At 44.2% G+C, this 26133-nt stretch overlaps 1 protein-coding gene across 2 annotated transcripts in view; it reads right to left on the bottom strand.

Annotated features, from left to right (window-relative positions):
- PRKCG (protein kinase C gamma) overlaps positions 1-26133 on the bottom strand; it is a 763615-nt gene that overhangs the window by 114674 nt on the left and 622808 nt on the right. Inside the window, exon 9 of one of the 2 annotated variants that reach the window (XM_075329228.1) lies at positions 999-1028. The exons of the other annotated variant lie outside the window; for it this stretch is intronic. Coding sequence (XP_075185343.1) covers positions 999-1028 — 30 coding nt within the window. The remainder of the gene's footprint in view (positions 1-998; positions 1029-26133) is intronic. 2 annotated transcript variants of the gene reach the window in all.

The raw sequence follows: 26133 nt of genomic DNA, 5'->3' as shown, positions 1-26133 counted from the left end.
TTAATGGTTTGCACCTTGTGGTGATCCCTCTGTATTTGCCCTCATGAAATCTTCTTTTCATAGTAGACTTAGATACTGAAACACCGACTTCCTGGAGAGTGTTCTTCACTTGGGTGCATGTTGTGAGGTGTTTTTCTTCACTATGGAAAGGATTCTGTCCATTATCTCTCATGGACATCCCAGAGTTTTTGAGTTTCCAAGTTCACCAATTTACTCTTTTATTTGTAGAATGTGCCAAATTGTTGATTTGGCCACTCCTAACTTTTCTTCTATTTGTCTTGTTTATTTCTTCTTTTTTTAAGGCTATTGATGATCTGTTTTTCTTCCGTTGAGAGATCATTTGTTCACATGTTGTGGGTTCACAGCAACAGCTTACAAATACAAATGCCGCACCTGGAATCAGCTCCAAACCTTTTACCTGCTTAACTGATAATGGATTAAAAAGGGAATCATCCATGCAGCCAATTCAGGCAGCTACATATTAAAGAGCTGTAATTCCTAAACCCTTACTCCAATAAGGATGTGAATTAACTCAAATTAAAGCTGAGAGTCTGCACTTTAAGTCCATATTAATTATATAACTTTATCTTGAATATGTTTTTCTAAAGAGCTAAAATACTAACACTTGTTTCACTGTCCAAATATTTATGGACCTAACTGTATGCCCCATTCATCTGCTTAAGACCCCCATATTCTTCCTCCTCCAGTAGATTACAAGCCTCCACAGCTCACTCTAGATCTTGCATATTAATTCACTGTAGCTTATATTTTGTTGTCGAGATTGCTGTTCAAAGGACATATCAATTCTTTTCTCCAGGATCACACAATATTACCTGGGCTTCCAGTAGGCTAGTGGATTGAGCATCATTATAGAAGATAACAAGACCAGAGACATTACACACCAGACAGACAATATAGATCTGTTGGTAATGCCACAGTGGAACAAGACGCACATACAAGACGCTGTTTGTTTTCACAACAGATAACATGTAAATTACCTCATAAAGTTCAAGAGGAAAATTGCAAGCCTGAAATAAAGAGGAAAATGAAAAAGTGTGGGAATGGCAAAGAAAATAAAGGTAATTCAAGAAACATAGAGATAAACTGATATAGAGAAGAAGGAATAAATAAACAGATACATCAAACTGAGAAACTGAAAATTCATGGAAAAAAGTAATTTTAATGATTGCACCCAATAAACCTATGTATGGCACAACTCCCAAAGATGGTTATTATTTGACGTGTGCTATTAGTTTTCTTCTATTCAGGCTCTATCTCAAAATTTTCTAGAGGAATGGGAGAAGGAAGAGGAGGAGGAGGAAGAAGAGGAAGAAGAAGAGGAGGAGATAAAGGAAGAAAAGAAAGAAGAGGAGGAGGAGAGGGAAGAAGAGGAAGAAGAAGAGGAGAAGGGGAAGAAGAGGAAGAAAAAGAGGAGGAAGAAGAGGAAGATTAAGAAGAGGAGGAAGAGGAGGAGAAAGAAGAGGAAGACAAAAAAAGAAGGATGAGTAGAAGAGGAAAAGAAAAAAAGAGGAGAAAGAAGAAGAAGAAGAGGAGGAGGAAGAAGAAAAGAATAAGAATAGTGAGAAGAGGAGAAAGAGGAAGAGGAGAAAGAAGAAGAAGAAGAAGAAGAAGAAGAAGAAGAAGAAGAAGAAGAAGAAGAAGAAGAAGAAGAAGAAGAAGAAAACTGACTCCTCACTGCGCTGGCACTCCAATGGATGGGAGCTGTTTTTTTTCAGTGTGAAATATGAGTTTAAAAAGTTGAGGAAAGTGAAAAAGAGGCTATGAAGTGGAGATAGACCCATACAGATAAAAGATACTACAAAGTTTCCTATATTTTCCTGGACTATTTTGTACTTTTGATTTATGCACAGTTTGTAGAAATGACAAAAACTAGTGTTGAGCGAGTAGTTGACTACTCATACTCGCTAGGTTGTTAGCGAGTATTGTCCACTACTTGCATATTCGTTATGAGTACCGGCACAATGCAAGTCAATGGGAAATACTCGCTAAGTAGTGAGTAACCCGAAAGCTGAACTTTTTGTGTGAGTAGCGAATAGTACGGCTTTCGGGTTACTCACTACTTAGCGAGTATTTCCCATTGACTTACATTGTGCTTCCTACTCGCAATGAATACGCGAGTAGCAGACAGTACTCACTAACTACTCGCTCAACACTGACAATAACCATTTAATTAATACTACCTCATATAGTTGCTAATATTATATCAGCTTAAATAAAACCATCAGTCCAAAATTAATTCACTAGCATACCTATGAGTACGATATAAACTCACCTGGGCCTATGAGAACAACATTAGCTCACATGTAGAAGCAAGTAGATTAGGTAATAGGAGAAGGGACTGGCCAATCTGCTAATCGCCTTTTTCTCTACATTATTTATACAAGAAAATCCCATGACAGACGACATATTTAGGGAGACCATAAATTTTCCATTAAATGTCACCTGTTTAAGAGTAAGTACGGCGCTGCCTCAAAATCACTAAAGTAGACAAATCCCCAGGGCCAGACAGCATACACCCCTGCTGTGGCATTACTGTATATATCGTGTTTTTTCAAAAATAAGAAAGGGTCTTATACTATGTTTGTTTTAAAAAAAAAGGGCTAGGGCTTTTTTTTGGGAAAGGGCTTATTTTTTTCCATAAATAAAAATCACACATTTATGGTTCAATTTACTTTGAAAGTGTATGGCCAGCTTCAGCTTGAAAGTGTATGGCCAGCTTCAGCTTGAAGGTGTATGGCCAGCTTTAGTTTGAAGGTGTATGGCCAGCTTTAGTTTGAAGGTGTGTGGCCAGCTTTAGGGTTAGTAACCTTTACCCCAACTTATATTCACAATTGCTGGTGCAGTGTCAGTGTCTCTTATGGCAACACTTACTACCACTTTCAAAACAGTTTGTATGGCAGTGGCACTTCTTCTCTATGCGGACAAAGGGGGCAGAAGGCGGGAGTCTGGAGCAGGACTCGGGAATGGTGGTTATGACATCACAAGTGGCTGCTTCTGCAGGAGCGAGCAGGGCCTGCCAGTAGGTGGGATCCAAAAGTCAGCACTCGGGAGGCAGGAGGTAGGACCCTGGAGCAGCCAAGCCCACACCATAGCGCAGTAGTGATCGGGAGGCGGGACCCAGGAGACAGCATTCGGGAGATGGTATTCGCGAGCGGCAACCAAGTAAACATCATAGCACAGTAGTGATCGGGAGGTGGGACCCAGGAGGCAGCATGTGGGAGGTGGGAATTGGGAGCAGCAACTAAGCAAACATTCATAGCACAGTAGCAGCCAGGAGATGGGAACCAGGTGACAACACTCAGAAGAACTCTGGAGCGGGTGAGCAGATTTTACCCTGCCATGGTGGGAGGATGTGGCAGGATGATTTGGGAGCTATATTGTGCCTATTCCAGTGCCTCCAGCGTTAGGTTACGTCTCCATGATGTTAGTGACATAACCTAGCGTCACGTGACATAACCTAGCGCTGGAGGCGCTGACTAACTAGGTCTTATTTTTTGAGTAGGGCTTATATTTAAAACTTAATCCAAAAATCCCTAAAAATCAAGCTAGGGCTTATTTTTGGGGAGGGCTTATTTTTGGAAAAACATGGTAGCACATGCAATAAGATGATCGCAGCGTCAAGTCCCCTAAGGGGATTAGTAAAAACAGTAACAATTACAAAAAAGAGTTTTACAAATATTAAAAGAATTAAAAAACATAAAAGTTAAAAATCATATCCCTTTTCCCCTCTTGAAACTAAAAATAAAAAAGTAAAAAAAATACACATATGTGGTATCGCCAAGTTCAAAAAAGTTCGATATATCAAAATAAAAATATAATTAATGATTGGTAAAGACTGTAAATAAAAAAATTCAAGAACACTAAAATTACATTTATTTGGTCACTGCAATGCCACAAAAGTCTAATTTTTTTATCACTAAAAAATGCAAAAAGTAGACATGTTTAGTATCACTCTAATCATTCAAAGGTAACTTTCAACACAAAATGTACATTGTAAAAGCAATCCCAAAAATTCCCAAAAAACCATGTCAAAATTCTGTATTTTTCACAATTTGTCCACATTTAGTATTTGTTCCCGTTTTCCAGTACACTATGTGATGAAATGAATGGTGTCATTCAAAGATACATCTATTCCCACAAAAAAAAAATCCCTTATATCTTTATGTGGACAGAAAAAAACAAAAACTATAGCTCTTGGAAAAAGGGGAGAAAAAAACGAAAACGCAAAAACAGAAATTTGCTCCATCTTGGAGGGGTTAATAGGGACATGAGAATGTATGGGCCCTTGGTCAATATATATATATGTCTATATGTATGTATGTGCTCCTCGTATGCACGTGTCTGATGGTACTCAGAGCATGTAAATGTAACCTAAATGTCTGAGTGTGATGGTGCCATATATTAGCATATAGGCCTTGTCCACAGTCCCATAGACTTGCATTGCTGATTTTGATCTGACACTCTGATCAAGATCAGACATGTCACTGATTTTTGCCCTTGAACTACTGGGTTCGAGGACAAGAATCGGACATGTGCACAGCCCAATAAAATAAAATTGATGCAAGTACTATCTGTCAAAACAACAGATAGCACTTGTCCGATATAATCCGTCCTCTGCCCGAGGCTTGACTATGAGTAGTATACAGTGACATGCAAAGGTTTGGGCACCCCTAGTCCAATTTACTGTTTTTGTGAACAGCTAAATAAGTTCAAGATAAAATGATCACAAAAAAGCATAAAGTTAAAGATGACACATTTTCTTTGTATTATAGGCAAAATATATATATATATATATATATATATACATATATATACAGTATATTTTTATACATTTCAACTTTTGCATTTTGAAATAAGCAAAAAAGAATAATGCGCTGATGCAAAAGTTTGGATACCTAGTAGCACCCCTTTGGCATGTATCTGTCACGCTCCCCGGCTCCCCTGTCACGCTCTCCGGCTCCCCTGCCACGCTCCCCGGCTCCCCTGCCACGCTCCCCGGCTCCCCTGCCTCGCTCCCCGGCTCCTCTGCCAGGCGTCCCCCGCTCCACAGCCTCCATGCCCCATCACCTGCGGTCCCCAGGCAGCCCGATCCCCGCTCCCGGCGCCCGTCGGCAACTCTGCTCCAGCCCGGCTCTCCTGCCTCCTGTTCACCGCTCCCTGCTCTGGCTTCTGGCACCCGGGCCTCGCGCATGCGCATTAGGGCGCGCGCGCGGTCATTGACCCTCTCTTAAAGGGCCAGTGTCCTCCAACAGGATATTGAAGAATCAGGTACAGGGTATATAGGAAGATCCTTTCCAAGTGGGCGGGGCCTGTTCTTCGTGTTTTGCTAAGCTAGGAGTCAGGTCTCCTTGTGTCTTGTGGTATACTTACCTATCTCTCTCCTAGAGCCGCTCCTGCCTCGCCAACCGGTCCTGACGATACCCGAACCCCGAACGGTGACGGTCTGCCATCCCGTCAGTTCATACCATCTCCGATCCCTGTGGTGACCCGTCTTCTCGCTCCGTCGGTTCCGGACTCTGCCTGATGCCATCTCGGCCTCCGAACCTGAGCTCCGTCACCCGGACTACCTTCAGTGACTCCGTGGTCCCAGGGACTTCTACACTCCACTCCTCTGAACGGACTGTCCTGCTACCCGTAGTGCTCCGGCTACCGGGCACCTTGCCTTCGGTGAGGTGTTCAGCCCAGTGGATCCACCTCCTGGGTCTGCCCGTCCACCTGGCCCTAACAGTATCACAGCTTGTAAATGTTGCGCCCCGGGGCAGCCAAGCTGCCCGGAACCAGGCGGTCTGTGGCTCGAGGTGTCCCGGACCTGAGGGCACCGAACAGTTTTAAATTAAAAATAAAAATAAAAATAAAGTCCAACTACGCCACTCGCAGTTTGCGGCCAGGGATAGTAGGGCCGTCGCTGCGGGTTCCCACTGGGGATGATGGATGGGGGTAGCGTGGATGGTGGAGTCCTCTGCATGCAGGGCTTTTCCCCAGGGGTAGGTGAAGGGTTAACGTGAAGACGCAGCAGCAATGAAGCAGTCCAGACAGAGGGGGCAGTTGGATGTCTTTTTTACTCACTGGATTAACGCCCTGGGGACATGCTGGATCCCAGGTGCGCCCAAGTCCCTGATGGCTGTGCCAGCCGATCTGGTGCCACTCTCCACCTTTGCACTCTGGTGTATGTGGGTCCTCCCTGACGTGGAGCACTTGGCGGTCCTCCTGGTGTCTGGGTCCTGCCGCAGGCAGCTTGGACTATTTAAGGGAATATGTCCTGGTCCCCTCTTTGCTGCTGATGCCTCGGACGTTAGTCGTGGCACTGGCAGATGAGTCCTGGAAACCCACCCGTCTGGCAGAGTTAACAGATTGCTTGCAGTCCTGGTCTGTTCTGGGATCTGCAACCCGTGCATGCAAAGTACTGTGAGCCCTGGATGTCCACCCCACAGGATTCCTCTGTCCTTGGAGCTTGCTCTCTCACACTCCAGCTACTTCTCTCCTCTGAGTGGCTGTTCTTTCTACTCAGGTCTTTGTAGATTATTTACTGCTTTCTATGTGTCTTAAGAGTATGTGGTCTGTCTTGAAACCATTCTTACTACTCCTCTCCTCACAACCTTCCGCTTTCACTTCCTTTCTTTGACTGTTCTGACTGTCCCACTGTCTACCCACACACCCCAGGTCACTTTTTCCTACCCCAGGTCTGGTCTCTTCCTACCAATTGGCTGCCTGTTATCGAACAGTGCCCAGCCCTGTCACCTGGCTAGGTGAGGCTCCCAGCTGGGTAGAGCGAGTGTAAATGTCCTGGTGTGCTAGTGTGTGTGTAGTGACTGGCACAGTAATGTTGGACCCGAGCTGTTACCTTATTGTTACCTTGTGACACCTGGTTACCGCAGGGGCGTCACATAAACACTTTTTCTAGCCAGCCAAGAGTCTTTCAATTCTTTCTTTCATCCATTCTTCCTTGGAGACGTCTTCCAGTTCTGTAAGATTCCTGGCTCGTCTTGCATGCACTACTCTTCCTTGGAGACATCTTCCAGCTCTGTGAAATTCATGGCTCATTTTGCGTGCACTGCTCTTACTTGGAGATGTCTTCCAGTTCTGTAAGATTCCTGGGTCGTCCTGAATGCACTGCTCTTTTGAGGTCTAGCCACAGATTTTCAATCATGTCCAGATTATAGGACCATGAGGGCTATTGTAAAACCTTCAACTTGCGCCTTTTGAGCTTGTCTTTTGTGGATTTTGAAGTGTGTTGAGGATCATTATCCATTTGTAGAAGCCGTCCTCTTTTTAACTTCAGCTTTTTTACAGATGGTGTTTTGTTTGCATGAAGAATTTATTGACATTTCACTGAAACCATTCTTCCCTCTATTCATGAAATGTTCCCCATGCCATTGTCTGCAATACAACCCCAAAGCATGATTTATCTACCCCCATGCTTAATGGTTGGCGAGATATTCTATTCATGAAATTCTGTGCCCTTTTTTCTCTCCACACATACCTTCGATTATTGTGATCAAAGAGTTCTATTATAACCCACAGGACATGTTTCCAAAATGCATCACCTTGTTTAGATATTCGTTTGCATACATTTGTTGCTGAATTTCATGATGAGGATGCAGGAGAGGCTTTCTTCTGATGACTCTTCCATGAAGGCCATATTTGTGCAGGTGTCTCTGAACAGTAGAACCATGTACCACAACTTCAGAGTCTGCTAAATCTTCCTGAAGGTCTTTTGAAGTGAACTGGGGATTCTGATTTATCTCTCTAGCAATCTTACAAGCAGCTCTCACAGAAATTTTGCTTAGTCTTCCAGATTTATCTTGATCTCCACTAGAGATGGGCGAACCCGAACTGTAAAGTTCGGTGTCCGTACCAAACACATGGTGTTCATGCACATGAACACGAACACAAGCTTTCTGGGACATTCGTGTAACCGTTCTGGTCCAGGAGCTGTTAAAAAAAGCATGATATTAAAAAAACATTCTGATCATACTTACAGGTCCCACGACGCTTCCTGCAGACTCTGCCTCCCGGCGCTTCTGCTAACGCGTCCATCCAATCATTGCAGTTCCCCCTGGTAACCACCTATGGCTAAAAGGACCTGCCGTGAACGTGATGTCATACCCATGTGACCAGTCACGTGTCAATGTTGTATTACTTCATTGGCTACAGACTGGTCACGTGAGTATGACGTCATCACAGGTCCTGGTGCACCGTAGTGCTACACTGTGTTCCAAATTATTATGCAAAAAGAGTTTAGGAGTGATAAGGTTAGAAATGTTTTGTTTGTCATTTAAACTCATTGATGATGATGTGTGTCAGGGCTCTTTATATCACTGAAAGCAATTGCAGATACCTGTGCAAATTAGTTTGGAAGGTGTGTCCAAATAAAGGCAAGACTACATAAGAAGGCTGTTCCACATTATTAAGCAGCCTACATTTGTTGCCAAAATGGGAAAGAAAAAGGATGTGTCGGCTGCTGAGAAGCAACAAATTGTGGAGTATTTAGGTCAAGGCATGACTACAATCAACATTACCAAGACACTTCATCGTGATCATCGCACAATCAAGAAGTATGTAGCTGATTCACAGCACACACGTGTGCGTGCTGATAAGGAGAAATTGAGGACTCTTTCCAACAGGCAATTGCGTCAGGTTAAAAGAGCAGCTGCTAAAATGCCTTGTCATAGCAGCAGACAACTTTTTGAAGCTGCTGGTGCCTCCAACATCCCCCGAACAACAAGATGCAGGGTCCTTCAGAGGTTTGCAGCTGTGCGTAAGCCATCCTGTCGACCACCTCTATCCACTGCACAGAAGCAGAAACGGCTCCAGTAGGCCAAACGATACATGAAGACTGACTTCCAAACTGTTTTGTTCACCGATGAGTGCCGTGCAATGCTCGATGGTCCAGATGGATGGAGTAGAGGATGGCTGGTTGATGGACACCCCATGAAAACACGGTTAAGGCGCCAACAAGGAGGAGGTGGAGTAATGTTTTGGGCTGGAATCATGGGGAGAGAGATTGTCGGCCCCTTTAGGATCCCTGAAGGGGTAAAGATGAACTGCATAATCTATGTGGAGTTTCTAAAACAGCACTTCCTGCCATGGTTCAGGAGGAAGAACCGTGCATTCCGCAGCAAGATCATTTTCATGCATGATAATGCACCATCTCATGCTGCAAATAACACATCTGCATCTCTGGCTGCTATGGGAATAAAAGAGGACAAATTTATGGTGTGGCCACCATCTTCCCCTGACCTCAACCCCATTGAGAATCTCTAGAGCATCATCAAAAGGAGTGTCTATGATGGTGGGAGGCAGTTCACATCTAAGCAACAGCTCTGGGAGGGTATTCTGTCCACATGCAAAACAATTGAATCACAAACCATTCAAAAACTGACAAATTCAATGGACTAGAGAGTTCAGAAGCTTCTTTCAAACAAGGGGTCCTATGTGCAAATATAACATCACCTAGAATTAAGTTTTGACTTGAAAACTGTTTGATTTCATTTTGTAATAAGCTGATAATGCTTATAATTTCACAATTGACCATTTTGTTTTTCAAAATAAAAATAAAAAAGTTGAAAACTCTGCTGTGCATAATAATTTGGAACATGCATTTTGAGTGCATTTTGAGTGTTTATTATTTTTAAAAAATATACTGTTTTCATAGGCAGTTTGATCAAAAACATTTCAAATATACTTGAATAGTAGAGGACTGGAAAATAACAATGACTGCAATTCATAGAGATAATTTAGAAAAATATGAAAAAATATTTTTTGCACAATAATTTGGAACACAGTGTAGTGTCATCGCATCACGGCGCACAGTCCCCCGACGGCAGTGGATCAGCTGCGTGTACTGTATTTCCACAGCTGAGGCGTTGCTGTCAGGAGAGTGGGGTGATGCACTGTGAGACGCAAGTGCAATCATCCCCTCACTGTCAGCCTGCTGCATCGCTCTGACCAGAACGATGCAGCAGGCTGACATGGCTCTCTGTGCTTCTCACTGTGTATAGACTGTCTGTGCACAGTGATGAAGCTGACATGGCTGTCCCTGTGGATTACGTCGGACTAAGGAGTTTTTTATAATAAAGATGGAGTCTCTAAATGTTTTTTGTTTTATTTCTAATAGAAAAAAAATTCTCTGTGTTGTGTTTTTTTTACGGTTTCCTAGAAATTCATGGTGGCCATGTCTATTTTGGCGTCTATTTCACTGGCAATGGAAAATCCAGGGAAGCATTTTTTTTGGCCAAAAAACTAAAAAAAAAAAATGACGTGGGCTTCGCCATATTTTTGTATGCTAGCCAGGTACAGCAGGCAGGTACGTCTGCCCCCAACCCCCAGCTGCCTATTTGTACCCAGCTGGGAACTAAAAATATAGGGAAGTCCTTTTTTAAATTATTTCATGAAATAATTAAAAAAAATGACATTGGCTTCACCCCATTTTTGTTTCCGGCCAGGTACAACTAGGCAGCTGGGGATTGGAATCCGAAGTGCAGGTTAGCCCAAGCTTTCTGCCCCCCTGCTGCGAATTGCAGTCCCCAGACGCCCCAGGAAATGGCGCTTTGATAGAAGTGCCATGTTCTGGCGCTGTATCCAACTCCACCAGTGGCCCTGGTGATGGGTGGCACGCTGGGTAAAAAGAGGTTAATACTAGCTTTGTTTTATTAGCTAGTAATAAGCCAGAGATTCTTACTGTCAGGCAAGTTTGACCCGGCCATTAAGAATCTCCAATAAAGGGTTAAAAAATGACACCACACAGAGAAAAAATACTTTAATAGAAATAAATACACAGACACACTTAGAGACTCCATGTTTATTACTCCCTCTCACCCCTGCACGATCCTGGTCTTCTGTCTTCTTTCTCCTTCAATGCATGCAGCTCTGCTACATCAAGCAGCACTGCATGGGAGGAAGACGCTCCTCTTTGGAGTCTAATCACTCAGTGAGTGAGCAGAGGCTGCGGGTTGGTAAGCAGTGATGTCACTGCTGCCACCGTTGTAATAGTACCCTGATAGGCGGGTTACTATAGCAACGGTGATCTCTGATCACCTGATTCCCGGCACCGCTTTTCACTGGCTGTGGAAGCCAGTCCCTGCATGTGGGCTGACTCTGTAAAGAGCGCCGCCATGCAGGTACGGGGAGCCGAGCATGTGCCCAAGCATCTCGTCTGTGCATGCCGCTCACCGAGTATACTGAGTACGGAGATGCTCGGGCGAGCACCGTGTACTGGCGAGATGCACTGACAGCACTGACAGGACCTAGCATGATGTCATAGCCATGTGATCAGTCTGTAGCTAATGAGATAATACACACGTGACTGGTCACATGCTATGATGTCACGGAAGGTCCTATCATCATTGCTGGTTACCGAGAGGACACAGCGATGATCAGAAGCAGAAGCGGCAGGAGACAGAGTGCAGGACGCATCACGGGACCTGTAAGTATAATGACAATGTTTATTATTAACTGTATTCTTTATTTTACTGCTCCCCCGCCCCATCACATAACTGTAAAGTCCAAGTTCGGGGTTGGGACGCAAGTTCGCGTTATATCAGAACCCGAACACGAACTTTACAAACCGTTCCGGCGAGTCTCCCGAACACTGAACATCTGGGGGTTTGTCCATCCCTAATCTCCACAGTTCCTGCTAACAGCCATTTCTTAATTACATTTTGAACTGAGAAAAGGGCACTTGAAAATGGTTTGCTATCTTCTAATGGTCGTGTGCTACTTTTGAAAGCAGAATGAAGTTGTAGCATGTATGCCTGGCTGCTGTACCATACATCGCCAAGGAATAACATTTTTTTTTTATTGAATATCAATCCATAAAATAAACCATCAGTGTGAGGACAAACCATGTTGACCAGTTTTGACCGTGAGGTCTTAGTTGTAACACGCACAACTAAGACCTCACGGTCGAAAACCGTCAACAGGGTTTGTCCCCAAACTGATGGTTTATTTTATGGATTGATATTGAATAAAAAAAATTATTCCATGGACTACTGAAAAATATTATCTTTTTCAATGTGTTTAGCCGCTTGTGACTGATGGTCTTTCAGGTGGTTCATATATGCGGGTGCGGCAACATAAACATCTTGGTGAATGTTTTCTTTCTTGGACTCAAAGCATACATCGAGATTGCCGAAGAAATGGTTCAATGACAATGAAGTAGAGGTGCTGGATTTGCCCCCACAGTTCCCAGAACTCAACTCAATAGAATACTTGTGGACAGAGTTGAAGAAAAACCTGTATACATACCGATGTGAGTTGACTAGTATGCACCAACATCGGGAATGTGTATAAGGGACCTACAATCAGATTTCGGTTCAGACATGCTTGAATCTGATAGAGAGCATGTCCACAAGGATTCAGGCAGTGTTAAAAGCCAAACATAGATTTAAAAAATACTAGCAAAATAATAAAATTTAACATTTAGATTTTTTAGGAGGATTATAGAAGCAATGCAGTGACATGACAAGAATCTGCATAACTATTCATATGCTAAATAGTTACAAGTCAAATTAATGTATAATATAGCCAAGGTAATTGTCTAGAAATTGAAGGTCATCTCACACTCAAAGCTGTAGTGTATGATGAGATATGAAGCCTGAAAGTTAAAAGTTCAAAATATTTTTACCCTTTTGCATGTAAGAGTAATAAAACCAAATACAAAAATTCCTTTCTTGAACTTGGACTGGAATTTGTAAAATGTAAATTATATTGGTTGTCATTAAGGTAATTGAAAAAAACCTTGCTACTATTGCTATGTTACCAAAGAATACTTAGTATGTCATCAATGTAGCTACCGTACCAAATCAAATCCTCTGCCAAGGGGCTGTCCACAGAAAAAATGAATAAGATTTACCACATCACAGGTAAATAAAGGAAAAGAATTTTTCTTTACTTTAAAGCCATCTATCTGAAAATACATTTTTATGTGTTTTAGGAAGGCAATGAAAAATGGGTGTAATGGGACGTTCTTTAAAAAATAATTTTACCAAGTGTTTAATTAAAAAAGCCATAAAAAATATGACACAAAGCATGGTGCATGTCACACGACAGGTTCAGTCTCTGAAGCAGTTAAAGGAAGATCACAAGGCTAAACGTATGAAGACCAAGTCTTTAACGTTGACATTGGATTGCATATCATAATTCATTTTAACAATATTTAAGTAATTTTTTAGGTAAACTTTAGGTGGAATCTGCCTAAAGATTGCCTGGAAAAAGCACTTAAAAAATGTTAAAACAAATAAACATATATACTCCAATGCCAATGTAAATCCAGATCTGCAGAACATGTATGGGTTTTTATTATGTGACCCCCAATGATTGCTTAAAACAATAATGTTGGTCAAGAGACAGAAGCACTCGACACCTGCATGAACGTGCACTGATAGAAAGTCTATGAGTCCTATTTATTTGCTACTCATGCAAGAGCTGGCTGCTCCTCTCTTCTTAGTGTAGTGCGGTGCAGGGCGGTAGCCATGGGTGAGCTTTTTGTCTCTGGCTCATTAGATGACGATGGGGTCCTGGCTGAGTCTGTGCATTTATGCTATGGGAGCGCTACATCCTTGCATGCCACATGATGCCGGTGAATTCGGCTGGCCAGCCCTATATGTTGAACACCTTAATGAGTGAGACCACCACTAAAAAAAAAACCTTTTCACTAAAAGGTAAAATCGTGGAGATTGTGTATAGTAGATAGAAGGTACACAATTTAAAGAACATTTTCTTCACGACACAGTCTTTATTTCTTTCTCTTAACTCACCTTAAGGCTATGTGCCCACGTGTGCGCTCTGCATGCTGCCTCTCTCTATAGACAGCATGCAAACCGCACGGAAGAAGTGACATGTCACTTCTTAGAACGCGCGCTTCGGGCAGCAGCCGAAGCGCTGCGCTCTAATACGCCACGTGGGCACGGCTCCTGCAAAATCTTCATAGACTGTGCAGGGGACGCAGGACGCATGCAGTTACGCTGCGGTGCAGATCGCAGCGTAACTGCATGTAAACACGCAACGTGGGTACATAGCCTAACTCTGTTTCCACTGTTGTGCCTGCCTTCACCATAACCCAGCTCAGTACTACAGTCCAGTTACTGAGAATTCTATTCTAAACCCACGGTTCTGCATCCTCTTTCCGTCCTAAAGGAACTAATTTGCAAATAAGAGTGGTACTTAGCTTTTCTACTTCTGATGCCTTGGAACTCACTCCTGGGGCACTCACTTCATCTCATGTTCTCTCTCTCTGCTCACTTGTCTACCCTTAGGTCCACTTTTCCTGCACGCTGGGCCCTATCTGACCTCCTGGCAAAAAGCTGTCACTTTAGCCCCTCCTATGCTGGGCTAGTCCCAACATTAACTATAACTCTCCCTATTGTCAGGGAAAATGCAATCTAACACAATACACATAACAGTACTTGTGTCTTCAAGGAGAAATGTGGGCAGCGTGTCCATCACCTTACATTAGCTCAGCACTTCTGCCTGTTTATCAAGGCAGCCTGCTAGTTCTGTAATGGGTAGAGCATATAAAAAAATGATATATAGTGAACTTTACACATACAAGTGCATCTCAATAAATTAGAATATCATCAAAATGTTAATTTACTTCAGAAATTCAATACAAAAAGGAAACACTTATATTATGTAGAGTCATTACACACAGAGTGATCGATTTCTATATATTATTATATAGAGTTATTATACACAGAGGGATCTAGTTCACGTGTTTATTTCTGGTAATGGTGATGATTATGGCTTACAGCCAATGAAAAGCCAAAAGTCATTATCTCAGAATATTAGAATATTATATAAGACCAACTGAAAAAATGATTTTAACTCAGAAATGTTGGCGCCTACTGAAAAGTATGTAAGTGAATGCCTCAATACTTGGTTGGGGCTCCTTCTGCATGACATACTGCATCAATGCGGTGTGGCATGGAGGTGATCAGCCTGTGGCACTGCAGAGGTGTTATGGAAGCCCAGGTGGCTTTTATAGCAGCCTTCAGCTTGTCTGTATTGTTGGGTCTGTTGTCTCTCATCTTCCTCTTGACAATACCAAATAGATTCTCTATGGGGTTTAGGTCAGGCGAGTTTGCTGGCCAATCAATCACAGTGATACTGTACTTATTAAACCAGGTATTGGTACTTTTGGCAGTGTGGACAGGTGCCAAGTCCTGCTGGAGAATTAAATTTCCATCTCCAAAAAGCTTGTCGGCAGAGGAAAGCATGAAGTGCTCTAAAATGCTTGTGCACCTTTTTCTACCACTCTTTTTCCTTCCACTCAACCTTCCATTAATATGCTTGGATATAGCACTCTGTGTACAGCCAGCTTCTTTACCAATGGACTTTTGTGGCTTACCCTCTTTGTGGAGTGTGTTAATGACTGCCTTCTGGACATCTGTCAAGTCAGCAGTCTTCCCCATGATTGTGTAGCCTACTGAACCCTGCTAAGGTATAATTTTAAAAGCTTAGGAAGTGTCATCTCCCTGTTTATGGAGACTAGTGACAGCCTCTCATCTCTACAGGGTTATCCACATTTAAATGTGGTTTTGTTTCCTTCAGTACCTTAATGGTTAATGTCAGTTTTCTGCTGGCAGCTTCTCCAGCAGTCTCTGCTGGAGTTGAGGTCAGCTGCACCTGGCTGTGTAGACACACTCCCTTGTACTTAAATAGCCCTGTTTGTAATGACTCTATATAATATATAGGAATAGATCCCTCTTTTTGTAATGATTCTACATAATATATAGGAATGGATCACTCTGTGTGTAATGACTATAATATATAGGAATAGATCACTCTGTGTGTAATGACTCTATATAATATATAGGAATAGATCACTCTGTGTGTAATGACTCTATATAATATATAGGAATAGATCCCTCTTTTTGTAATGATTCTACATAATATATAGGAATGGATCACTCTGTGTGTAATGACTATAATATATAGGAATAGATCACTCTGACTCTATATAATATATAGGAATAGATCACTCTGTGTGTAATGACTCTATATAATATATAGGACTGGATCCCTCTGTGTGTAATGACTATATAAAATATAGGAATAGATCACTCTGTGTGTAATGACTATAATATATAGGAATAGATCACTCTGTGTGTAATGACTCTGTATAATATATAGGAATAGATCACTCTGTGTGTAATGACTCTATATAATATATAGGAATAGATCCCTCTGTGTGTATAATGACTCTATATAATGTATAGGAATAGATCCCTCTGTGTGTAATGACTCTATATAATATATGTGTTTCCCCTTTTGTATTGAATTACTGAAATAAATTAACTTTTTGATGATATTGTAAGTTATTGAGAAGCACTTGTAAGTAAATATTAAACAGATACTTCATATCACAGCAATTTAATTGTTTAGTATAATACTCTCACAAATAGAGTTACTTTGGGGTAGTGAGTGGGTGGAGTACTTTATTCTTAGATTACTTTTTCCTATGGTCGCTATGCCTTTTATAACAAGTAACTATCCATACAGGTATTTCAGAATAACATGTTCTAGGAGCTGTTCCACTTTCAGAACACTGTCTTTCATAGGATGCGGTGGCTCTAAAAAAATGTACAGTGCAGACCAAAAGTTTGGACACACCTTCTTATTCAAAGAGTGTTCTTTCTTTTCATGACTCTGAAAATTGTAGATTCACATTGAAGGCACCAAAATTATGAATGAACACATGTGGAATGAAATACTTAACAAAAAAGTGTGAAACAAGTGAAAATATGTCTTATATTCTAGGTTCTTCAAAGTAGCCACCTTTTGCTTTGATTACTGCTTTGCACACTCTTGGCATTCTCTTGATGAGCTTCAAGAGGTAATCACCGGAAATGGTCTTCCCTTCACAGGTGTGCCCTGTCAGGTTTAATAAGTAGGATGTCTTGCCTTATAAATGGGCTTGGGACCATCAGTTGTGTTGTGCAGAAGTCTGGTGGATACACAGCTGATAGTCCTACTGAGTAGACTGTTAGAATTTGTATTATGGCAAGAAAAAAGCAGCTAAATAAAGAAAAACGAGTGGCCATCATTACTTTAAGAACTGAAGGTCAGTCAGTCTGAAAAATTGGGAAAACTTTGAAAGTGTCCCCAAGTGCAGTGGCAAAAACCATCAAACACTACAAAGAAACTGTCTCACATGAGGACCGCCCCAGGAAAGGAAGACCAAGAGTCACCTCTGCTGTGGAGGATAAGTTTATCCGAGTCACCAGCCTCAGAAATCGCAGGTTAACAGCAGCTCAGATTAGAGACCAGGTCAATGCCACACAGAGTTCTAGCAGCAGACACATCACTAGAACAACTGTTAAGAGGAGGCTTTGTGCAGCAGGCCTTCATGGTAAAATAGCTGCTAGGAAACCACTGCTAAGGACAGGCAACAAGCAGAAGAGACTTGTTTGGGCTAAAGAACACAAGGAATGGACATTAGACCAGTAGAAATCTGTGCTTTGGTCTGATGACTCCAAATTTGAGATCTTTGGATCCAACCACCATGTCTGTGTGAAACACAGAAAAGGTGAATGGATGGACTCTACATGCCTGGTTCCCACCATGAAGCATGGAGGAGGAGGTGTGATGGTGTGGGGGTGCTTTGCTGGTAACACTGTTGGAGATTTATTCAAAATTAAAGGCATACTGAACCAGTATGACTACCACAGCATCTTGCAGCGGCATGCTATTCCATCCGGTTTGCGTTTAGTTGGACGATCATTTATTTTTCAACAGGACAATGACCCCAAACATACCTCCAGGCTGTGTAAGGGCTATTTGACTAAGAAGGAGAGTGATGGGGTGCTACGCTAGATGACCTGGCCTCCACAGTCACCAAACCTGAACCCAATCGAGATGGTTTGGGGTGAGCTAGACCACAGAGTGAAGGCAAAAGGGCCAACAAATGCTAAGCATCTCTGGGAACTCCTTCAAGATTGTTGGAAGACCATTTCCAGTGACTACCTCTGGAAGCTCATCAAGAAAATGCCAAGAGTGTGCAAAGCAGTAATCAAAGCAAAAGGTGGCTACTTTGAAGAACCTAGAATATAAGACATATTTTCAGTTGTTTCACACTTTTTTGTTAAGTATTCCATTCCACATGTGTTAATTCATATTTTTGACACCTTCAATGTGAATCTACAGTTTTCAGAGTCATGAAAATAAAGAAAACTCTTTGAATGAGAGGGTGTGTCCAAACTTTTGGCCTGTACTGTATACCATATTTTTTGGATTCTAAGGGTGGCTTTACACGCTACGATATCGCTAAAGCGATCTTGTTGGGGTAATGGAATTTGTGACGCACATCTGGCCGCTTTAGCGATGTCGTTGTGTGTAACACCTATGAGCGATTTTGAATCGTCGCAAAAACGTTCAAAATCACTCATCGGTGACATCACCCCCTATTCCCAATTATCGTTGCTGCTGCAGTAATCATGTTGTTTGTCGTTCCTGCGGCATTACACATCGCTATGTGTGACGCCGCTGGAACGACAAACATCTCCTTATCTGCGTCCACCTGAAAAGGAGGAAGAAAGTAGGTGGGCGGCATATTCCGGCCGCTCATCTCCTCCCCTCCTTTTCTATTGGGCGGCGGTTCAGTGACGCTGCTGTGACGCTAATCGAACCGCCCCCTTAGAAAGGAGGCGATTCGCCGGTCACAGCAACGTCGCAGAGCAGGTATGTGCGTGTGACGCTACCGTAGCGATAATGTTCGCTACGCTAGCGATCACCACATATCGTTATAATGATGGGGGCGGGTGCTATCGCACGCGACATCGCTAGCAAATGCTAGTGATGTCGCAGCGTGTAAAGCCCGCCTAAGACACACTTTTTCCCCCCAAATTGGGGGGAAAATTCGGGTTCGTCTTATCCAGATATAGCTCACTGGGGAGGGGTGCGGCTGCAGTGGAGTGGAGTCATAGGAAGTGGAGTTGCAGCTGAAGGATGGTGACAGCAGCACGAATGAAGCAATGCTGCAGGCCTCGGCTGGGAGGAGGGGGTGTCATGGTGGTGCGATGCAGGCACAGTGGATGTGATGGGCTTCAGGAAAATTGCTGTGAAAGCAGCACACGAGAAAATTGAATTCTCGGAGAGCCGAGATCTCAATCTGCGCATGCGCCACCGCAATCATTTTCCTGAAGACCATTGCGTCAGAAGTAGAGCATGGGCAGTTTGAGATCTAGGCTCTCTGAGATCTCAGTCTGTGCGTACGCTGCCTTCAAAGCCATTTTCCTGAAGTCCATCGCACCCACTCCCCAGAGATCAATGGTGCCCATGTTGCACCACCTGAACACAGACTCTTCCCAGCCCTGGGCCCTCATGACGCCTTACTTCAGCTGTGACCCTGCTTTCTGTGACCCTGCACCACTGTTGACACACCTCAACGTAAGCTATATCCAGATTATTAATTGGCCTCTAGGACTATACGATGCCCCCTCCCTTTTATTTACTATTTTCTTCTAAATTTGGGGTACATCTTATAATCCGAAAAATACGTTATATATTACTTGCCCCCCTGGTTCTACTACCGGGTCTCACCACATCTGCCCCTGTCCTAGTGCTGACAGCACATCTGCATTGCTACAACCAATCAGTGACCTCCACGGGCAGCGTGCATCAGACACTGGCTCTCAATCTATGTGTGCGTATAGGTTTGCAGGGGTCAGGTTTGTTTGGGTGGCGGGTTATTGGGATCCAGGACATTGGGACTGGACTGTCGCAGGAAGGGGCTGCAACGGAGCAGGTTGAGCCTCAGTTACCATTAAAACCGGTAGCGTCCCATCATTGGGAGATGAACTCTTTCTATTTTTAAACATTTTAGGAAAAGTGCCTCCCCTGCGTGGGATGAAAATTTTAATAAAAATGTTAACCTTGTTTTCTATCTTTCTACAGTTTTAAAAAAAAAAAACACAAAAAAACCTCTGGTGTCCTGTAGCTCGGGGACGAGCTATGTTAAACCAAGGGTGAATGTGACGCCCTGGCCTATCAGGTCATCACAGGGTATTGTACAATCTGCCCTTCTGCACAGTATCCACATCGTCCTTGGTTACGGGTCCCTGACCTTTGTTCTTGCTAAGAACCAGTCAATCAAAAATCTTAGGAGCACTCTGCACCACACCCACCAGACACACCATTGGGTAGCCTGAAGGGAATAGGGCCGCCCAATTGGGGGGTTGGTTTGGGAGTGTCAGGAGTGTCAGGAGACAGTCAGTTGAGGAGTGACTCTCAAGAGGAGAGGTCACAAGAGTTGAGTGGTGACTCTCAAGAGGAGAGGTCAGGAGCTGGGCTCCTTGAGAGTACTAGGTGACAGACGTTGGTCTGGGCCTGGTAGGAGCTGGAACCCCAGTCGCAGGGGATCATGACAAGGGGCACGGAACTGTCGAGCTCCACCCGCTCCAAAATCGGGGTACTAGCGCAACGAGGGGGATAGGACTTTCCCAGTACACAGTCAAGAAAATACCAGGCGTGAATCCTGACTGAGAGCAAGCTCACTCCATTAGCCACACGGGTGAGCAAGACCCGACTCGTTCTACACTACAGGGGCCAATCAGTAGAAAAGTGCCAAGGAAAAGGTCACAGGCTAACAAGCAACAACAACGGGCATGGGATCCAGACGTGCTCCCTCCCTGCTGCAGCGGTGCTCAGAACTTTGGTTCACAAGTTGTCGGTGTCATCGTTATTGGACTGAGTGAGTACGCAGTGACCTTTTCCTCCCCAACGGTATCCCTTCACCTCCATCATCGAGTCCCGGGGCATTCCCCTTATCCACGGAGGAGTTAAACACCTGGCTGCCATCCCATCACCACCGGGTGCTCCCAACGGCAGCGGTGGTACTCCACCTTACCCCACACCGTGGGTGGCGTCACGAACTTTATACATACCCCCCCCCGTAAATATCCCCTTTTTGTTTTGTGTGGCCGCATGACCCCCGGGTCCAGAGACCCCTTGAGCCACCGCGGATCTGGATCCGAGCAGCAGTCCCGGCTGCTGACACGGGGTCAGTACACCTAAAAAACGTCTGGCGTCACGAACAGGATCCGAGCAGGACCCACTTACCTGGGTGACGTGCACCTTAGAACCGAAAGCCGCGAGTCAAGATTCCTTTTCCCGACAATTCCGCCATTTTCCTCCATCTTTCTGTGCCAAAACGTTGTCTTCCCTGAGAAATCGTGCGAAGCCTAAGCCCCTCCCTTTGTCCCGTGAGTGAGGCCGGAACCGGAAGTTCCCAGAGGGCCACAGTGCGCGAAAGGGTGCTGAGTGAAAACCAAGGGCGCACGCGAAGATGTCGGCGCCAGATGATGAAAGTGTGGCGGTATTGCCTCCACCCAACCAGGGTGACAGAATGTAACGACAGCGGAGGAGAAGTAGGGACGCCAGGACTCTGCGATAACGTTCCTGGACAACGCAGAGGCAAGATGGCAGAGCGAGACTGGTCACCGGACCATGCTGTTCCCGGGACCGCAACATGGATAGAGGAAGAGACGGAGCAGCTGTGCAGAAGAATGCGGATGCAGTTCTTGTTCATCCTAAACCACTAGAGGGAAGATATGAGGAGCCTGGCGATGGCGGTGTGAGCCCATGAGACTGAGATCCCACGTGAAGAGAGGGTAAGCGGTTACCCAGTCCCCACTGATTGCCCAAATCCGGCCACAGCGGCTGAGGGATCCGGACCGCCCCCACTCGCAGCCTGCATTCCACTGTCACCTACCCTGTCCTCGGCGGACGCCGAGCTGCCTACTCCCATCCCGGCAGCGGAACTTTCAGTGTCTTTAAAGGAAGCTCCAGCTGCAGAAACCACGGTACTGTCCCTCGCTCCAGTCATGACAGCGGTCATCCAGACCACGGCCAGACCAGACCCGGCCGCATCACCGGGCCCGTCCTCAGAGGCGGAGCACCCGGACCCTGCAACCCCGGCTGCAGAGCAGTCGGTCTTTCCATGTACAGCTGCGGAAGTGGAGCCTACAGATCCACCGGTTCCACTACCGCGCAGCATCCCGACAGCTGTTGGGGACACAAAAGTCCACCTAAAGCCAGAGCCAGTCAGGGAGCTGAAGCCGGACGCTGACGCCCCCTACTGGGAACGACATCACCAACGATTACAAGCTGAGATCACCACCTGAAACCAGCGACAACCAACGTCAGCGATGACAACTCCAGACCAACGGCAGCGGGAGATCGTTGCCCGTACACAGAGGGAGAAAGAGAATCTGAGGAAGGCCACTTTTCGTGTTCGAGGGCCGCAACGAAGGTGCCTCATGCGGCGCTTCAACCTTGAAGAGTGGGGTTTCCTCTGTGAAGCGAGTCTCCCCGATGAAGTCTTTGTAGCTCGAAGGGATATCGAGCAGCATCTCCCAAGGGATCACCCGGGCCGAAATCTGGAGCCAGGGGAGGTAGTAAAAAATGGACCACGGTCACAGGACTGGAGTGACCAAGCCGAGCCCCACCCACGGAGGGGTTAAACACCTGGCTGTCATCCCATCGCTACCGGGTGCTCCCAACGGCAGCGGTGGTACTCCACCTTACCACACACCGTGGGTGGCATCACAAACTTTATACATACCACCCCCCCCTCTAAATACCCCCTTTTTGTTTTGTGTGACCGTACGACCCCCATGTCCGGAGACCCCTCGAGCCACCGCGTATGCAGATCCGAGCAGCAGTCCCGGCTGCTGACACGGGGGCGGTACATAGACACCTGTCAATGCAGGGCATCAGGCGGGGGTGAACAACCGCCGGGGACCTGCTTACTAGTCACTGGTGCAAAAACCCTATAAATAACATGAGTGTTTTAGACAGATAAAAATAAATGAATCTTTACTGAACAAATATCAAAAATACAATTATAAAAAGGAGGATATGCACAATGAAATGAATCCCTTAAACAGAAAAAAATGCCCACATACTGTATATAAAGCACAAAGATGTAAAAATATAAATATGTATGTTAAATAGATAAATAAGAACATATAAAGGATATTATAGAAAATAAACAAAAACGGCTTACACTACAAGTGCAGATGAATATTATCCTTCATGACATAAAAGAGACCAACTGCAGTATGCAAAATTGGCCACTAGAGGACCTCAGAGACCACCTTTATCGTCTTTATTAAAGATGATAATGGTAAGCTCTGAGGACCTCTAGTGGCTAATATTACATATTGCATTTATTCTCTTTTTTTGTTTCTTTTTCCCTTCATAAACTGATAATCTGAAGTATGTCAATTGTTGGTGTGTGATTTTTTTCCTGCGCATTTTAGCCTTTCCAGGTATTGCTTTCACAAAAAATAGCATGGCTCTAAAATGCAGCAAAACACACTAAAATGCACGAAAAAAAGCATGTGTTTTTGGGGCATTTTTCTGCCACAAGATTAGTTTTTTGTTGCAGAACATTTCTGCAGTGTGCGCACATAGCCTTAGGTAAATGGGATTACTATAAATAACATTCATTTTGCTGTAACTGGAAGATTCTTACACAGCAAAATTTGCACCATCAAAAATTAATCTTGGGAAATTAACCTTAATCCCTTTATCACCCATGAAGTGTTCTGTGCGTCAAATGTGGCCTCACTGCCTTTGATGCTGGCTCACACGCCAAGCCCACATTTTTCCCTGCACATGTTGGCTGCCTCTAACAGCCATCATCTGCCTCTAACAGCCACTGGTGGTGCGGTGATCTACCCACGGCTGTTAATCTGTTAAATGCCACTGTCAATCTCTGACAGTGGCATTTTATGCTCACCCCATCGGTATGTCCATGACATGATTGTGGGACACTGATGAGTTGTCAAGACAGCCTACTGTCATCAGGCTGTCATCACAGTATGCCTGTGAAAACGAGCCTGAGGCTGCATTCACAGGAGACTGTGGTTTCTCCTATACACAGCAATGCTAATGCACTGCTGTGTATAGACAAGTGATCAGACTATTTCAGGTTCAGGACTATTAAATACAGTAAAAAATATAAAAAAATAAATAAAAATAAAAAAAATTCAAATCAACCTTTTTTTTTACCAAATTAAAAATTTGGAAATGATAATAAAACAATATATACATTGTGTTTTGCTGCATTTGTAAAAGTTCACTATCAAAATATAAAATAAAGTAATCCGATCGGATAAAGAACATAATGAGAAAAAAATATTTAAATGCCAGAATTGCAATTTTTCAGCCTTTGCAACAACAGGCAAAAATGTAATAACAGATGATCAAAGCATCATTCATACCCCTAAATAAAATCAATAAAAGCATCAGATCGGGGTGTAATAAAGAAGACCCCACACATCCCCAGATCACAAAAATTGAAAAATCTGACGGCTCTCAAAAAGTTGGACAAAAGTAAAGGGTGCTTTACACACAGCGATATCACTAGCGATAGCTAGCGATGTCGTGCGCGATAGCACCCACCCACGTCGCTGTTTCGTCATGGGGTTGATCACTGCCATAGCGAATAATATCGCTACAGCAGCGTCACACGCACATTCCTGCTTAGCGACATCACTGGATACACTGAACAATCTCTCCTTTAAGGGGGAGGTGCGTTCGGCGTCACAGCAGCGTCACTAAGTGGCCGGCCAATAGAAGCGGAGGGGCGGAGATGAGCGGGACGTAACATCCCACCCACCTCCTTCCTCCCTCCTTTCCGGTGGACTCAGGTAGGATGATGTTCCTCGTTCCTCCGGTGTCACACATAGTGATATGTGCTGCCGCAGGAACGACGAACAACCAGTGGCATGCACCACCAACGATATTATGAAAAGGAGCGACGTGTCAACGATCAATGATTTTTCACGTTTTTGCGATGGTTGATCGTCGCTCCTAGCTGTCACACGCTGCAATGTCGCTAACGACGCCGGATGCATGACAATAACAACGTGACCCCGACGATATATCGGTAGCGATGTCGCAGCATGTAAAGCACCCTTAAGATATTTTTTTTTTCAAAATTTCTGATTTTTTTTCCACCATTTAAATAAAATAAAAGCTATACATTTATACATGAAGGACAATGTGCTGTGTATTATACTAAATGATGAACTATGGGCTGTGCATATATTGATACCAGAAGGCACAGATATAGCATTCTGAATTTCTCTACAAAGTGTTGTAGATATACATACCACATCTGCCTCTATCATAAGAGATTAGGACAAGAGAGCACCCTATTGTCACGGGTGGGCTAGGATTGCAGGGGGAACCGGAACTGGCCCTCAGACTGGGATTCCAGCACTGACCCTTCTTCCAGAGGTACGTTTAATGGTAATAGAAAGGAAAAGTAATCCAGCTGAGTGCTCACGGTGATTTATTAGTGCAAAACAGACAGTGCACAGAAGACGTTAACGCGTTTCTGGCTTGATGCCCTTAATCATAAATAGTTATGATTAAGGGCGTCAAGCCAGAAACGTGTTAACGTCTTCTGTGCACTGTCTGTTTTGCACTAATAAATCACCGTGAGCACTCAGCTGGATTACTTTTCCTTTCTATTGCTGTGCGGCCAGGGCAGGGCGAATTTCGGAGACTGAGGAACGGTGAGGCCAGGTGTGGGTGAGCTGGATATTTTTTTTACGTTTGATGGTAGCCAGGTCTGGGCCCCCAGCGTGTCCCTGTCTCCTCACCAGCCTCTGACCTAACTCCCTCGTATCCATAACCTTGCGGAGCAAGACACAGTAAAATAACCACCCGCCTCCCAAAAGACACGGACAGGGGGTTGAACAGAAACTCGCTCACACTGCAAACAACCATAAAGGGCAGACAATAAAGGCACAGGGGGAAATAAATATAAGGGAGTATGAAGTTACACCAAGGAACACTTCCATAACACACAAGCAGCACCTCGCAGGTCACCAAAGAGGATCATCGAGGACATTGGATATTCGCAAGAACATAAGGAGATGCTACCTTTGGCGACCTCCTAACAAACTCCTCAGCCTTAAATAGGGAGAGACCAGCTGTCTGGTAATCAGCAACCTTGCTCACAGAAGAGTTGCACACTGCTACATACAGGATTAACTCCAGCACGACTGGGAGTAATGGAAGCAACTCAGCCGACAACCGGCAGAGCTGAGCAATTTAAGATAAACCAGGTTGCCTGTCGCATTTTGTAGTGTGAAC

The sequence above is a fragment of the Anomaloglossus baeobatrachus genome, chromosome 11, assembly GCF_048569485.1.
Source record: "Anomaloglossus baeobatrachus isolate aAnoBae1 chromosome 11, aAnoBae1.hap1, whole genome shotgun sequence".
Classification (NCBI taxonomy): Eukaryota; Metazoa; Chordata; class Amphibia; order Anura; family Aromobatidae; genus Anomaloglossus; species Anomaloglossus baeobatrachus.
The sequence above is the reverse complement of the archived record's forward strand: the minus strand, read 5'-3'. Positions and strand labels throughout refer to the sequence as shown.